The 17393-nt window shown below is 32.7% G+C and overlaps 1 protein-coding gene across 1 annotated transcript; it reads right to left on the reverse strand.

The window, feature by feature from the left end:
* Positions 1-9526: 9526 nt before the first annotated feature.
* Positions 9527-13873, reverse strand: LOC129218822 (uncharacterized). Its single transcript, XM_054853144.1, has 2 exons — positions 13807-13873; positions 9527-11166 (listed from the first exon to the last, which is right to left on the reverse strand). Exons 1-2 carry the CDS (start codon positions 13871-13873, stop codon positions 9527-9529), a joined length of 1707 nt encoding a protein of 568 aa, XP_054709119.1.
* Between the last annotated feature and the right edge of the window lie 3520 nt (positions 13874-17393).

Below are 17393 nucleotides of genomic sequence, written 5' to 3' on the forward strand. Positions count from 1 at the left end.
TTGAAAGTTAAAGTAAATTGACAAGCTTTCAATCTTTGTCAACGTCTCATGTTTAATAGAAGTTCCGAATATATTTCACTTTTTCTATTAGAGAGTTTTCAAGAGAATATAAAATGCAAGGGCGCCCATATAGCCCCCCCCCCCTTTTTAAATGAGAACTTCCTTGCTTTTAGTGCTTTTTTCTTTGCAAAAATTTATTAAAATTTCTTTTCCAGCCATTAATGAATAAGTTATTAAAAATATGGAATTTTAATATCTCTAATCTGTACTGAAATCGGTTTCCATGGGGGAAATATTCTTCTAAACTATGGGGAAAATTTTTGAGCCCCCCTTTAAAATTTTGCATATGGGCGCCCTTGATAAAAAGATCCATTTTTTAAATTTATGTTTATAATTTATGGAGTTATGAAGACACAGACTGGCTGAGGGATTTAGGCCTAGAGGGAGCATCAACTTCGGATATCAATAACAAAGTAAACACTCAATAACAATCAGCTCTTAAACTTTCGTACTTTGCTCATACATATGCATGATTTACTAAGTAATTTTCACTGAAATCTTTGACACGAGAGCCGCAGCTGATTTGTTCATTTCGCATGGAATTACCCAATTGGAACAAGGCCAAAGAGTTTCAGGTCTGCCACTGGCAACTAAAATAGCGACTTAAGCTACTATTTTGAAGTCAAAGTACGAGGAAAACGACTATTTTACCACCCATTGTAAAAAACGGCGACTATTTAAGTAAAAAAAACGACTAAAATGCATAAAAACTTCTGTTTTTTTCTTTGTTTTCGTTAAAAAAAAGAAGAAATTATTATAATTTTTTTTAAAAAAATTAGTTGAAAAAATCGAGAACGCGTTTCTTCAAAAAATTAAAAGCAGTTGAAAAAGTAAGAAAATGAAAGGGAGAAACATATTCACTGTTAGATATGTCAAATGTTCATATAATTTTTTTTTTTTTTTTTGATACAAAGTTTTTCGTTGATGCTGTCGCGATTTTTGTAAAGGTTTAATTTTTGCGATTGCAATTTGTGCAAAAGTTCGCTTCCACTGCTGCTGTTTTTTGAACTCTTGTTTGTATTCTAAATGAATGTAAGGTTTTGCTTTTATATTTTGAATATCCTCATTCATTTTTTGAAAAGAGAGCTTTTTTCTAAGTGATTGGAAATATCGCGAATGCGACGCTTCTGGACCTTTTTACGTAGTCAGTCTTTTACTTTTGTTTTTATTCAATAGTCAGACAATGTCAAGTTGTACAGGAATGTATTAGTATTTGCTTGTTTAATGTTCATTTAAAAGGGTTGGACTAAATTTTGAAGTCTGGAAAGTGTTTTTTCATTTTATTTATTTTTTATTAAGAGTTATTTAGGGACAATTTTCTTAAATTTACCCACGTAGAGGTATGGCCCACTGTTTTGAGTGGTCCCGCTTACATACCATGCAGCCAAGATGTGTCGATTCATCCAACTATCCTTACATTATTATGATATTAGGGTGGGCCGAAAATGCACTTTTGCACAAACTTTCGAAATCGATGAGGCTTGGGGGCGGAAAAGTTGTGTATTGGGTTGCTCAGTAACCATGTAAAATTTTTTTGAAATCAAACAATATCTTCAGGTGGCGCCGGCGACTTAAAAATTTGAAATTTTGACTAAAACAGACCTTTTTCTTCTAAAAACACGATTTTTTGCATTTTCGAAATAGATTACGCTCTAGTGCGGAAAAGTTGTGTATTGGGTTGCTCAGTAAACAAGTAAAATTTTTTTGAAATCGGACAATATCTTCAGGTGGCGCCGGCGCCTTAAAATTTTGAAATTTTGACTAAAACAGACCTTTTTTTTTTCTAAAAACACGATTTTTTGCATTTTCGAAATAGATAACGCTCTAGTGCGGAAATGTTTAGTATTGAGTTGCTAAGTAGCCGTGTAAGTTTTTTTTAAAAATCAAATAATATCTGCAGGTGGAGCCTGAGCCTTTAAAATTCGGTTTGTTCAGCAGGAAAAAGGAAACGTCAATAAACACAAAAATAATAATTGAATTCATCTTTTACTGCTGTCATTTGTGCCAAGTAAGCAAACAAACATGAAGCAATGCAGCTCTTTGCTTATCTCAAAGGAAATTCACTGAGATAACCCAGAACTCACCACGAGGAGGTGGCTGCATATCGAGTTCCACCCGTGCCCTCCCAACCATATGATGGACACTGAGATTTTATTAAATATTTCACTTTTCTGTTGCCTGATCTACCTTTTTTGTATTTCGACTTGCTTTCAAATGAAGGAATTATTCTTTGTGATTCTAATTTCGCCCTTATAAGGCGAAAGGCCCTTATAAGGCCTTTCGCCTTATTAAAGCCCTTATAAGGCCTTTCGATTTGTCCCACCACAGAAGCTGAAGCAACTGTCACTATTTTTACTGCCCTCTCCACTGCTTGGCTGTGGCATGGAAACTCTTTTATTTCTAGTAAAGATATTTTCTCCTTTAGAATATTTCGGAAATCTTCATTGCTGACTGCACGAAGCATTGGTGCCTCCGTAACAACTGATTGGTGCCAATCAATTAGGTCCGTATAATCTTTTGCTTCGAAATTTATTACAGGAACAGTGAACCGCCGGATACCTTCTTGTTTATTTTCCCTGGCTTTTAAAATTCTTCGTATTGCAAGCAGTCGGATGTAATTTCGTTCATCCGTAAGCATCGAAAGAAAAATATTTTCATGATGCGCAAAAAAAGCATTTCGGCTTATTACGCCATCCACGACAGTCTTCAAGTCATCTGGGAGATAACGTGACAAGCTAATCATCTTCCATAAGTGTCTAGCACCATCTTTGCAATGCGGTTTGGATTTTATATCAAACCACATCGGCACATACACTTTAATTATAAACTCTACTAAGGTTTTCAGTTTTGCTGAAACATTTGTAACTGAAATGTACAGGCGCAAAACTCGACATGCTGCCGTTGCCAACGGGAGTGCGCTAGCTTTCCTGGTTTTTTCTCTGCTAGGGCAACAGAGCAGTAACCTGATGTTACAGCTTCATAAATTTGCAGCATATATTGTTGATCTGTACTCAGATCTTTTCGAAGCTCTTCTGATATTGCTACTAACTCTACGACATCAACCTTTTTGAAATTGACTACCGGTTTCAACTCACAGGTTTCGAGATCTTTTCTTATTGGACCAGAAAAGGTTTCAGGACCACTTGTTTGACCGTCTAGCTTTTTTAGAAGATGCCGCAACGGTAACTCATTTGCGTGTAACATGCATATGACCATTGAAGAGGTCTACCAACATCTTCTATGAGACGTATAACTCCAGTCTTGCAACCTGTGTTAACGGGTGTCCCATCGCAGCCAACTGACAAAAGAGTTTCAGTGTGGATATCATTCTGTAAAAGATATTCAGCGATGCTGCTCTTAATAGATTTTGCAGAACCACTAGCTGGAGAAATGTGGCCGATATATTCAGATCCAGGTTCTTGTATTAAAACTACATGTTCTTCAATAACCGTTGTCCTGTGCTTTTTTTTCCCCTTGATTTGATCTGCTAAAGTTTTATCTTTTCGTCCGTCAAAAAAGAGGGCTTGAAGCTCTTCTGGTTTTCCTTTACATTGTAGTTCTTTTCGTTTTCTCTTTCTCTCTCTTCTTATTTTATTTTTATCTGTAACTTTGGAACGATTATTATCAGAAATCATTCCGACATCTTCAAGAACTGCAGAAATAATTTTCGCTGCAGGCCTGTCTCCAATCCCTGCACTATCGCAGGCGAGTGCTGTGGTTGGCAGTTTTATCCTTATCTGGCTGATTACCTTGGTCTCTCTTTTCGTTTTTCTGGAATGGTTCTCTCTGGATCTAGGAGGAGCGTATTCTTCATCATTACGCGTTTCATATTCAAATTCTTCGTTCTCACAATCCTCGAACTCAGGCGACTTGAACATAGACTTTGGTGTTTGGAATTGCTGTTCACTTGTAGCAGCTTTCAACACTGTCTTGGATTGCCTATTTTGCTTTCGGAGCAGCTTCTCAGTTACTTTTAAATCAATGCCCCCGATAATCATTTTTCTGACGGTTCGTTGATCAATCAAAAATGGTTGTTCTAAATGTGGCACTTTTCTATCCTTTTCACAGGAGCATGCTTTAAAGGAATGACATTTGCATGTGGAAATGTCAAAGAGAGTTTTCTCGGCGTCTTCCAAAAATTCCTTTACTTTGTTAATATAGGATTCCGTAGACTTGTTTTTACTTTTCAGGATATTTTTATACTTAGCATGATATGATTTAAGGAAGCGCACAATTCTGCAATGAGAAATAGTAGGAATCGAGGACTTCTTCCACAAATCAGCTACCCTCTCAGCAACAACATTGGCAATGTCAGTAAAAGCTGGATCTTTGCCGTGATTTGAAGATTTCACTTGTTCTCTTATCAGGAAGTAAAACTTCATAACTTGACTGTAAGTTGGTAAGACGTTAGGTTTCAGCTCTTCTGGCAAACCAAAAACAAAACAATCTGTAACTTTTCTAGTTGAATGACAACCGGCCATTGTGACAAAAGTATAACTATAACTAACTAGTTAATGACATTTAAATAACTAAAGAGACTGCTCTTCGATGAACAAACGACATAAAGTAAGCTTATTAGTTGATTGCTTCTGTACTAGACTGAACTAAACGATAACTGTGTTGCATATTATCACACTGACTGTCACGTGGACTGCAGTGCAGGTGCGAGAGCATTTCATTTAGTAGAAGAAGGGGGGATGCAATAGAAAACTGATAAGGAATGTAAGAGACAATCCTGTACCACTGGGGGTCACGTGGACTGCAGGTGCGAGAGCATTTCATTTAGTAGAAGAAGGGGGGTGAAATAGAAAACTGATAAGGAATTCTCTTTTCATGAAAATATATGTCTGTTTTGAATAAAATCTCCGATTTTAAGGCGCCGGCGCCACCTGAATATATTGTTCGATTTCAAAAAAATTTTACATGTTTACTGAGCAACCCAATACACTACTTTTCCGCACTAGAGCGTAATCTATTTCGAAAATGCAAAAAATCGTGTTTTTAGAAGAAAAAGGTCTGTTTTAGTCAAAATTTCAAATTTTTAAGGCGCCGGCGCCACCTGAAGATATTGTTCGATTTCAAAAATTTTTTACATGGTTACTGAGCAACCCAATACACAACTTTTCAGCCGCCAAGCCTCATCGATTTCGAAAGTTTGTGCAAAAGTGCATTTTCGGCCCGCCCTATTATGATATGATAGCTATTAAAAAAAATGGGAAACTATTTTTTTTTTTTTTTTTTTGCATCTGGTGACTTTTTTTTTTTTTTTGACTCATTCATATTACAGGCTACTAAAGCAATTATTTGTAGCGGAACTACGTGATGGCAGCCCTGAAGAATTGTCATCAGGGGCGCCCCGAATTTAAACTTTTAGAAGGGGAATTCTTAAATTTTCAAATGAAACTCGGAATGATAAAATACAAATATGCACACATACAGTAGCTCCCAAAAGTGTTCGTACATTTTGAAATGTTTTAGTAAAACCAAAATAACGCAAAACTGAATTCGAATATGAAGTCCAATATTTTTTCACATCATTCCTATGTCATTCTAATCTGTCTGTCATTTATTCCTTAATATTGTGCTTATTACTTTAAAATGGCTGGTATTCGTAAAAAATCACAAACACCGTTCGAAATTTGATTTTTTTTTTTCCTCACATTAGTGGTAAATTGGTTTGAAATGTCTCTAAATTAGTTATTTTATTCCATTCTATAGTAAAGTGCTTGGTAAAATGCTTTAAGGAAAAGAATAGGACCGAAAACAAGGTAAGAAAAGGTCAGCCGGCAAAGTTGACAAAGAGTGATCGGAGATTTACAGTTAAAAAAATTATGAAAAATACGCATTTGAGTGCTGTAAAAGTTTCTACAGAGTTAAATGAAACTTTTTACATTTAATTTTCAATTAAAATTGTTCGCCAAGTTCTCTGATTAGCTGGATTAAATGGGACCTCTTTCCGCAGAAATTTTCTTGGCCATGCAAAAAACAGAAAGCTTACTCTTTTCGTCACAAAATCAATGATAAATAAGCTCAAAACGTTTTGGAATGACGTGTTACTTACAGATAAAAACGAATTCAACATTTTTTGGTTAAATTGTTGTATAATTGTAAATAGAGGAAAAAAATAGGAACTTAATCTTAAGAACTTAGTTGGACCAGTTAATCAGGACGGTTAAGGTGTTCTTGTGTGAGGGTGCATATCAGCATCAGGACTTGGTAGTTTGGAATTTTTTGATGAAATAATGAATCATGCTGTTCATTTAAGTATTTTAAAGACCAATGTTAAACTCTTAGCCAAAAATTTGGTTATAGGAAGCAACTTTGTTTTTTTATCAAGATAACGATAAGAAGCACACGGGTTTCAACGTTTGCGTCTAGTGCCTCAAAAAAGTGTCCTTAAGTTTAGAAAATGCTCCTTCAATCTCTAGATTTGAACTTAATGTAACATATTTAGAGATATTTGGAGGCTAGATTACGAAAATACAGTTTTGAAACGAAAATAGAGCTAGAAACAGTAAGACTCGAAGTGTGGTTGAACACTTACTCAAAAATTACGCAAAAAAAAAAAAAAAAAAAAAAAATGAAATCTATTCCCAGACGTTTAAAAGGTGTTGTTGATACTGCATGATATTCTATTAAATAATAACTTAATAAAAAGTTAGATTATTCAATAATATATAGACATTTTTTAAAGTGTATGAAGACTTATGTGACATAAAATTTTCGACAACTTTTGGTTTTTGATTTAAAAGAAATTAAGGCTTAATATTTTTTTTAAAAAAATCATGTAGCTTTGTTGAAAATTGATCATAGATCTTATAATTAAATACCTATTCCGAAATATCAATTCTAAACAATGGATAGGGTCCTATTTCATTGAAAGTCGTAGGTATACGAATACTTTTGGGAGCCACTGTACATATATCTAATGAGAAGATACATCAGGCATTAAAATCTACTACTAAGTAAGTCTGTGTACGAATTTAATGCACCATAAAACAAAATTCCTAAATTCGAAATTTTTTTGTGAGTTCACGCCTCTGTTTGACATCTTCTTTTTAACCGACTTCAAAAATTAGGCGGTTATCAGTTCATACCGTATGTATGTTTTTTTTTTTTTTTTTTTTGTCCACTCACAGCGTCTCACCTAGTGAACCGATTTTGATGATTTTTTTTAATGGATAGAGGAAAGCTCAACTTAGGTCCCATTACTTTGTTTGACCATATATGTTATTTAGAAAAAAGTTATGCTCAAAAAACAGTAAATTTCCTGCAATTTCCCTATTAAATGATTAAATATAAAAACCCATTGTTAAAAAAGTTTGGTGCCATACAACAGTAATATTAATAGTAATTGCAATGATAATTTTGAAGGAAGGCTTCTCTGAAGCAAACGTCAAGTTTCTTCAGTCATTGCTCTATAGTGGGGCTAAACCTAACCTGGAATCGAGGTAATGCTGAGATTAGGATCTGCGTAGCCTTCACAATTTTACCAAGTTAGGTTTGCTCAAACTATAGTAGTACTTTTATCGTTATCATCGATGCCAATAATAGATAATCGAGGCTAAGTAAGGAGATATAGGATTGAATCATAAGCAATTTGTATGTTGTGAATTGTAAATTAGTTTGGGAAAACGTTAATATTTAAATGCTTATAATTAAATTAGCACACAAATGAATCCCAGAGAGGAACAAAGTTAAATTTTAGTGCCAATCGCTTTAAGTTTAAAACGTGTTTATAGGGTTTTTTTTTTTTCAGTATGAACCATTTTTATGAAAAAAAAAAGGTGAAGTTTCATGATGGTAACTTCTTACTTTTTCTAAAATACATTTACACTAAAAAGAATAAAATAAAAAAATTTTGAAAAAAAAATAGAACCGACTTCAAAATTGCTCTAAAAAGTGAAAAATAATTTTATTCTTTAAACACCATTGATAATAATTTTAAACATAATTTTTGAAGTTGGCGCAAAAACGATAGATAAAATCATTCACAGCCATAACTCAACTACAGCTATAAATTCAACCCAGTTTCTTCACTACCACATACATGCATTGATAACAGCATATTTGAACCTAACATTGATGACAGCATATTTGAATTACGATCTAAATGTTTCGTTCCTAACTTTAGATGATTTTCTGAAAAAAATATGAACGAAGCATGGTTAGATTGGGTTTTATTTTTTGTTTTTGTGCCAACTTCAAAAATTATGTTTAAAAGTATTATCGATGGTGTTTAAAGAATAAAATTATTTTTCACTTTTTAGAGCAATTTTGAAGTCGGTTTTTTTTTTTCAAAATTTTTTTATGTTTAAAACTTTTATGCATTAATATTGTAGAACTTCTCGATTTACTCTATAGCTACACGTTTGACTGATTTTAATAGTGAGCACCAACAACAAGTTTATGCATACCAATTTAAAGGGGGGGGGGGTATCTTTCAAAGATTGTTAAAAATTGTTATTTTTTAAAATTTATCCTTAAACGGAAGATTTTAAATAATAAAATCGGAGAGAACCATAACAAGATAACTTTTTCACTTCTCTAAAGTAAAACTCACTTTCACTGCTGGTCATCAATGCCCCCTTTCCCCATTTTTCGCGGGGATGAAATGCCTAGAAAACTTGTTTTGTACTTAACTTTTCCTGTATCCATTACTGTTCCCTAAGACTTAAAGGATTTTATACATAAGCATGAATTGATCTAAGAAGGAATGTTTGTATCTGAGGGGCTATTGCTGTTGATAATGATTGTCGGAGATCTAATCCGAAAATGAGAGTGTAACCAGAATTCTTGCTGTAGAGGTTTTGGTGCAAAATGTAGTCGAAGGAACATGAAAAAAAGTAGTTGAATTTATGCTAGAAAGACAGAGAAATAGACAATTTTTGACCTAGGAAAGTGTTTAAAATTAAATTCTCATTAATTGTAGTAGAAGTGAACAAAGGGCGTTGCATGCAATGCATTGTAGGTATCTGCGAGCGCCATAGTTTATTGCGAGATGTTAAACGTGAGCGTATCACGAAAATCTGTGCAAGAAAAGGCTTATGCGAGAGTATTTGAAAATAAAGTATGTGAAGTTACTATTGTTCATGAGTATTTAATGAAATGGTTAAGATCAACCGAAACGAACAAATTAAAATTATTAAAATCTTTTTCATTATGGTTTTTATGCACTTAATGTCAACATGAACTCGATGTTATGTAAACAAATATTAATTCCTTTACATTTGATAGTAATTCCGGTGAATCAAAAGACTCATTAAACTGTTTAAGATCGAAACACATTTTAATTACCAACAACATGTAATTACAAAACAAATTTTTACATTACAAGTCACACTCCCAATAACAAAACATTAACATGACATATTTTTAAATAATTGTACCATTTTTATTAATAATTGTACCCAGTAACTGAAACACTGAATATATCTCTTGCATGTTGCTCTAAATTTTGTTCAGTTCATATGCTATTTTGCTTGGCAAATGTTTTTGCTGATTTTCTTGGTGCTCCGGGAAATCCAGGGATTTGAGGCATTCCTGGTACTTGAGGCATACCTGGAATTTCTGGCATTCCTGGTACTTGAGGCATTCCTGGGATTTCTGGCATTCCTGGTACTTGTGGCATTCCTGGAATTTCTGGCATTCCTGGGAGTTCTGGCATTCCAGGAATTTCTGGCATTCCTGGGATTCCAGGAATTGATTGCCTTTTATTTTTCTGAGATTTTGAATGAAACTTGAATGGTGATCCTGGAAATCCAGGGATTTGAGGCATTCCTGGTACTTGAGGCATACCTGGAATTTCTGGCATTCCTGGTACTTGAGGCATTCCTGGGATTTCTGGCATTCCTGGTACTTGTGGCATTCCTGGAATTTCTGGCATTCCTGGGAGTTCTGGCATTCCAGGAATTTCTGGCATTCCTGGGATTCCAGGAATTGATTGCCTTTTATTTTTCTGAGATTTTGAATGAAACTTGAAAGGTGATCCTGGAAAACCTGGAATCTGTGGCATTCCTGGTACTTGAGGCATTCCTGGGATTTCTGGCATTCCTGGTACTTGTGGCATTCCTGGGATTTCTGGCATTCCTGGTACTTGTGGCATTCCTGGAATTTCTGGCATTCCTGGGAGTTCTGGCATTCCAGGAATTTCTGGCATTCCTGGGATTCCAGGAATTGATTGCCTTTTATTTTTCTGAGATTTTGAATGAAACTTGAAAGGTGATCCTGGAAAACCTGGAATCTGTGGCATTCCTGGTACTTGAGGCATTCCTGGGATTTCTGGCATTCCTGGTACTTGAGGCATTCCTGGGATTTCTGGCATTCCTGGTACTTGTGGCATTCCTGGAATTTCTGGCATTCCTGGGAGTTCTGGCATTCCAGGAATTTCTGGCATTCCTGGGATTCCAGGAATTGATTGCCTTTTATTTTTCTGAGATTTTGAATGAAACTTGAAAGGTGATCCTGGAAAACCTGGAATCTGTGGCATTCCTGGTACTTGAGGCATTCCTGGAATTTCTGGCATTCCTGGTACTTGTGGCATTCCTGGAATTTCTGGCATTCCTGGAATTCCAGGGATCGACTGCCTTTTGTCTTTCAAGCTCTTGTCGGACCTCTTGTGAAACTTGAAAGGTGAACCAGGGAATCCGGGTATTTGGGGCATTCCTGGGACCTGTGGCATTCCTGGGATTTCAGGCATTCCCGGGACCTGTGGCATTCCTGGAATTTCTGGCATTCCTGGTACCTGTGGCATTCCTGGAATTTCTGGCATTCCTGGGATTTGGGGCATTCCTGGGAGTTCTGGCATTCCAGGAATTTCTGGCATTCCTGGGATTCCAGGAATTGATTGCCTTTTATTTTTCTGAGATTTTGAATGAAACTTGAATGGTGATCCTGGAAATCCAGGGATTTGAGGCATTCCTGGTACTTGAGGCATTCCTGGGATTTCTGGCATTCCTGGTACTTGTGGCATTCCTGGGATTTCTGGCATTCCTGGTACTTGTGGCATTCCCGGAATTTCTGGCATTCCTGGAAGTTCAGGCATTCCTGGGATTTCCGGCATTCCAGGAATACCTGGAATGCTTTGTCTCTTTTGTTTGACAGCATCTACATGATACAAAAATGTATGTTACTTATATTTTACTATCTTTTAATTAACAACTTCCCTCCTGCAGTGATTACATGTGGCTTTTCATTTTTAGATTTACGACATTTCGAATTTACTGTTTGAACACTAATTTACTGAATCATTCCTTTTACAAGGGCATGTTTAGTATAGTTTTGATTATCATCGAGGTTTTAAAATTAACACGATCTTTAAAAATGTAACGAAAATTTTCTTATTCTTAATTAAGGTATCAAAAACAAATTTTTTCTCAGAAAGCATAACTGTTAGTAATTTCTGTTGTTTGTTTTATTCTTCTTGTTTTAAGGACAAAATTATTTTTCATTACATTACATCGCGAAATGGTGACTTTTTTTTAGTTCATATTTATTCACATTTGATGGGCATTAAAAAAAAGAACTGAAACTTTTCAAAAAAAAAAAAAAAAACCCAAAAAATAAATAAATGAATAAATAAAAACTTTTATTCGGGAGTAATTTTTAATCAGAGGATGATGTTCATGCATAATAATAGCATCAAAAGTTATTTAACATACACCAGTAATATAAACTTACCTCAAAGTAATTAACGAGATTTCACCCCCCTCCCCTCCCCCCCCCCCAAAATAAAATGCTGAAAAAAACCAAAAGTCTAAAAAATCTGATTTAACTAATAACGCATGAAGCAAACGTTTTTCCTGGGGAAAATAACATCAATTATTGTCAAATTTGTATTAATGCCCTGTTTATAAACTACTTAGAAATTTCGGTAACTAAATATTTAGAAGCATTTTATCGTCATTGGCTGCAGGACTTTCATTTGTATTCACTTAGTATTTGGACACTTATGTTCGAATTTCTTGAAGTAATGCTTATAAATCTTGTACTGTTTCCATTGATGACATATTGAAGGTTCCAAATGTTTTCCTTTATACGCAGTATAGTTTTTCAAGCTATGTTTGGGTTGAAGATATAATTTAAAGGAATATTCACTGAATTACAATAATTTGGTTTTCAACTGCACTCATGATAATAAAACTTTGTTAAAACTTTCATTATCGGAATGAGTATTTAGTTACTCAGATTGAAACATGTTCGAGCGTTAAGAACTTTTGAAGTTGAAATCGTTGATGAATTCATTAAATATTATTTTTAAAAAAATGTGAAACACGTGTATTGAATTTTTTTGAATATTCTGCTTGCTTTAAAATAGAAACAACTGTAAATATATTAGTTAGCTTCCCTGAGATATGTGTTATGACATCTAGCTTCCTTGTCATATGTGTTATGACATTAGTGGAGAAATTCACACACTATGTAAGCATAGAAAAGCTGTTTTATTTTCTTAAATCAAGGGCAAGTGTAAAAAAGGCACAATACATAACACTTCCAATACATCGCAACGTAATCATTTACTTTATTATGAAAAGTTTTAATCTAAAAGCATGAAAATTAAACTAAAACTTAGATGTATAAAAATCTTCCGAATCTATATTCAACTTAATTTTTTCACTTTTAGGGTGTAATTACTGCAGTGATAAACATTTAATTAGTAGTAATATTCAGTTATATATGAGGTAAAAGTTTTCTCTTATGATTTATGAAGTAATATGTGAGCAAAATTTAATGTCCATAAAAAAAGATTTGAAAGTTTCATTACGTTTGTTAAAAAAACTTATTAAATCCGGAAGTATCTCTAAGAAACAAATCAACGACCCTCATCAAGATGTTATACACCAGCAATAAGTTCAGGGTTTTGAGATAGAGATGTTTGTTGATGGGCGCTCACTGTCAGATAACCAAACATGTACATGTGAATTGTTTCGAAACAGGAACAGGCCCCTTGAAGCTTTGGGGCTCTATCGATAGTTTTTTTTTTTTTTTTTTTTTGGCTAGCATTGATCTACACAGTAAGTTTCTCAATTTATCAACGAAAAATTTAATTAATAAATTTTTAATGTTTTTGACAAAATCAAAAAAATGTGCATACATATATGAGTAAACATGCAAATAAACATTTGATTTGCTATTTAAATAGTTCATTTATAAAAAGGGTCAAACTTATACTGGTGAGAAACTTGACAAAAACTTTTCTGCACCATATTTTAGGTAATCTGAAACAAAGCCGTACCTTATTTTGATATTTGTTAAAATTAGAAATAAGATACATTATATCTAATAGTGGGGGAGGAGGGAGAGGGTATTAGCTCTGCATACTAATTGAAGACGAGAGAACTAAAGCCCATTTAAATTGCAATGTATTACATATTTGTTTCCATTTATATTACATTCATTTATTACACACATCATATTACATTAGGTATTTTATTAAAAATTTATATTTCAGTGTATAATTTCGAAATTGCTAGTTGGAGATGGGGAAAAGTGCTGTAGAGCATTTACTTTACTTGGTTGGATTCATTAAGAAGTTGATCACACACTTTTGAATTTAGTTAATGATTTAATGTTAAAATATCTATGCTTTTTAAACTTACTTTTATAGATTTTTTTTTTATTTTACTTACGAAAAATATCATGCAGTACTATTCACACTAACTTAAAATACTTTCCATTTTACTATCCACTATCGCTATACTGTACGTTTTTCAACAGTTTGGTTAAAATTTAAGTATCATTATTTACCTTTCTCAGCAGTGACAGTTACAGCAATAGACACCAGAAAAACTAGAAGGCATTTCATTCTTATCATCTTTGTTTTTCCTGAAAGATTAAGCAATTGTATTATTTTAAAATCAAACAATTCTGCGGTTTTTTTTTTAATTTTAAATTTTCTGAAAGCTTTTATGACATTGTTCCATAGTTTTACAGAATGACCACTTTAAACTTACTTGAAAGCTGACACAGCTTGTTTTAAAATATCCAATGTGATATTTGAGGTCTATAAATTGAAAAAAAAGATGCACATACATACTTTGTTCTCATTTTAAGAAAGATAGACTCATCGAAAAGTATTTATCCTCACCTGTTAGTAGATATTTTTCTACCATTAAGACCATGCAACTGAAGAAACATCATTCAAAAATATTCATTTTACTTTCCATTAGTAGTTCTAAATATCGAGAGGTATTTTTATAAAACGAAAATAATATTCGTATGTCTTACAGAGTGATTCTACTCGAAAATTAACCAGCAATCTTTTCAAACTAGTTCCTTTCATGACTGCAACGAAATTTTTTGTTTGTGTACAAGTCTTCTTTAATCCAAGAAATATATTCAAAGTGCGATCAGAAAATTAAAAAAATTATTTAAAGATATTCGTAAATTTTTCCTAAAAGTAAGTTGTACTTGAAAACTATGCACTTAGTATTCCTTTTAACAATCATTTATATTTCTTAGAATTAATAATCAAAAAAATTTTGAGTTTATTTCACACATTTCTAAGTTTAAAATTCATATCATCTTATCACAGTTGAAGAAACAAAATTAGAAACTAACACTGCTATACGGGAAAAATATTAACACAAACTATAAAAAACAATTAACAGTCTATTGATTGATAGTTAAATGCTTTAGATTTTAAAGCTCGGATCCGTTTAACGATTAATTGACTGTTTCACAATTAACAATAAGTTGAGTGATAAGGAAGAAATACAGGGAACTAAAACGTTTACATGCGTTGCAAAAATAAATTAATAATGAGTTAAATGATATTTATTTATTTCTTCAATTTTGTCAACTGGAAAATATTGCTTTTTTTTGTGCAACCAATAATAAAGTAGTGAAGGCATCTAACGGCTTACAAGGGAAATATTACATAACATTCTATTATTACTAGTTTCAAATTTTGAAAGGCGAAGTTTAACAATAGTTAAAATGAGCACTATTGGGATTGCACAAGATAGTGGGGGCATACAATCTCTCACTAGCTAAATATTACATAACATTCTAATATTACTAATTTCAAATTTTGAAAGTCGAATATTAGCTATAATTAAAAAAAATAATATTGTGATTGATTTTTTACTGGATTTCTTCTAATTAACTTGATTAAATTCCATATTTGTGAGAATCGTCGCTTTTATTCCTTAGTTTCTGTAAAATTTATCAGTGAATTTATTACGTATCTTTTTGTTCTTTGCTTTAAAAATAATCAGAAAATAAAACAGATAAAATTATTTTTATTTAACTCATATTTAAAAAAAAAGCTGGAGGTTGAATAATCAGTTCAAGTCGTATGAAGAAATAATATTAGAGCGCAAAAGTAAAAGCAGAAAAACTCAAAGGAGATTTTCATACCTGTTTGAGATCTCAGTTGTTATCCTAAGAAGATGCTGAATGTGATGATCTTTCCTTAGACATGCTGTTGTATATATACTAAATCTTCTCTCCACTAATTTCATTCAGCAAGTAGGTAGAGGCGTGGCTTGAACCGAAATTAACCATGGTGGCTACCGGCATCTTCTGGGATTGAGTGAATTTTTTGTCTGATGTCATAAAATTCGTATTGTATTAAGTGCATCTGCTTCATAATTGAATTACTTTGAAATCTACATGAATTATTAATGATATTTCCCGTACAGGTGATAAAATGAGAAATCATTAGTAAATTAAAGCAACATATGAGGGTTCAGGTCATATCAGATATAATTTGATAAAATTAGGAAATAGAATAGATATTATTATTTGATGGTAATTTGTATCAAATTACCTATCAATGGCATTTCACCAACTCTTTTCGACTGATACTATTGTTTCTAGATGTACATTTAGTTTGCCGTATTTTTTGTAGCGACAGATCTAATCCGTTCTTAAGAAGTTGGAACGAAAATTGTGTAAAATTAACACTGCGAGTAATTCTATCGAAAATGTGTTTCTATAAAGTACAAATTTTAACTTTAGTATTAGTATATGATGCAGGAGAACTGTTTGTGCGGACGTCTAAAAGTAAGAATATTTTTTTTATCTTAGCAGTTTAAGTTATTGGCTTTTAAAATAGCCAATAAAGCGTTTTAAAAATATGCTTAAAAATTTATTTAGAAATAATGTCCAGTGCGATCAGAAAAAAAAACAATGGATTAACTCCAGAAAAATTTTACACGAGTCGGAAAAGGAAATCAATTGTTTTTGGTCATACTTCTTATCAATTTTACTTTTGCACAAAAATAAATGAATAACCCTTCCTCTGCTCAAATATATAATTAAATACATATTTGGCCCGTCATATGTACTTTTACAAATAATGTAAGGTCTGGTTAAGGCTTATATGGAAAATTATTAAAAGATTTTGGCACACATAACGTTTTAGAAAAGAGAGAAGTTATTAATATTCACTTTCGAATTTCACGAACCTTTTGAATTCTTTCTTTCTTTTTTTTTAATTTAAATTTTCGATTTATGTTAAAAAGCATATTTTAATTTTGAAATGGAATTTTTATTTTAAATGACTCAAAACATTCTGTAAGTTTTACAAAGAATGTGTAAAGTAATGCATATTCATGATAGATGTGGCTTATATGTATCAAAAATTTCATTAATTTTAATCAAAGTTAGTATATAAACAAATATAAATAAATATTGAAACAATAATATCAAAACAAGATGAAATGTAAAAATTTGACTCTAATATGGTTTGGGTTTTCTTCAATAATTGTTCATCTGAAAAGGAGGACTTTTCTCATACCTTCTCTCGTGTTAATTAAGAAAGTCTTCCATCCCAATGTCACGTTTCTCAGGGGGCGTATGACACGTCGAGAGCTACCAAACTCCTTCAAGAAGTCCCTTAAATCATGAAGAAATTTATAATTTCATTTAAATAGAGACGTATTTTGAGGTACCAAAAAGTTGTTTTTTTCACTCTTCAAATACAATTTTTAACGAAATTTGGAGATGAACTTAAATAAGGGTAAAATATTGAGAACAGATTCCCTGAAGTTTTGAAACAATGTTTATGAGGCATAACTTAAAAAAAAAATATATATATATAAATATATTTGTAGTAGACTCTCGATAACTCGAAGTCTTATAACTGGAATATATCTTTATCTCGAAGTTTTACTTTGGTCCTAAAATAATTTAGTGTTCTGAATAAAGTTCTCTCTACATCTCGAATGCACTCCCTTTAAGTCGAAGTTTTTACAAGACTTTCGTTTGCATTTTATGCATAAAAATGCAGCCAAAATAAGTTTTTTTTTTTTTTTTTTTGTCTTTAACGCATTGTTTTGCTTATCAGCTTGTGTGAGGGGGTACAGTTTTGCAAAATTACGTTAGAG

The sequence above is a fragment of the Uloborus diversus genome, chromosome 3, assembly GCF_026930045.1.
Source record: "Uloborus diversus isolate 005 chromosome 3, Udiv.v.3.1, whole genome shotgun sequence".
In the NCBI taxonomy this organism is placed as follows: domain Eukaryota; kingdom Metazoa; phylum Arthropoda; class Arachnida; order Araneae; family Uloboridae; genus Uloborus; species Uloborus diversus.

Bases quoted from the DNA above. Each gene is read 5' to 3' on its own strand.
- LOC129218822 (XM_054853144.1), bottom strand. From the start codon at position 13,873: ATGATAAGAATGAAATGCCTTCTAGTTTTTCTGGTGTCTATTGCTGTA. The intron at 11,167-13,806 runs GTAAATAATGAT...TGTATCATGTAG, and splicing joins AACTGTCACTGCTGAGAAAG to ATGCTGTCAAACAAAAGAGA.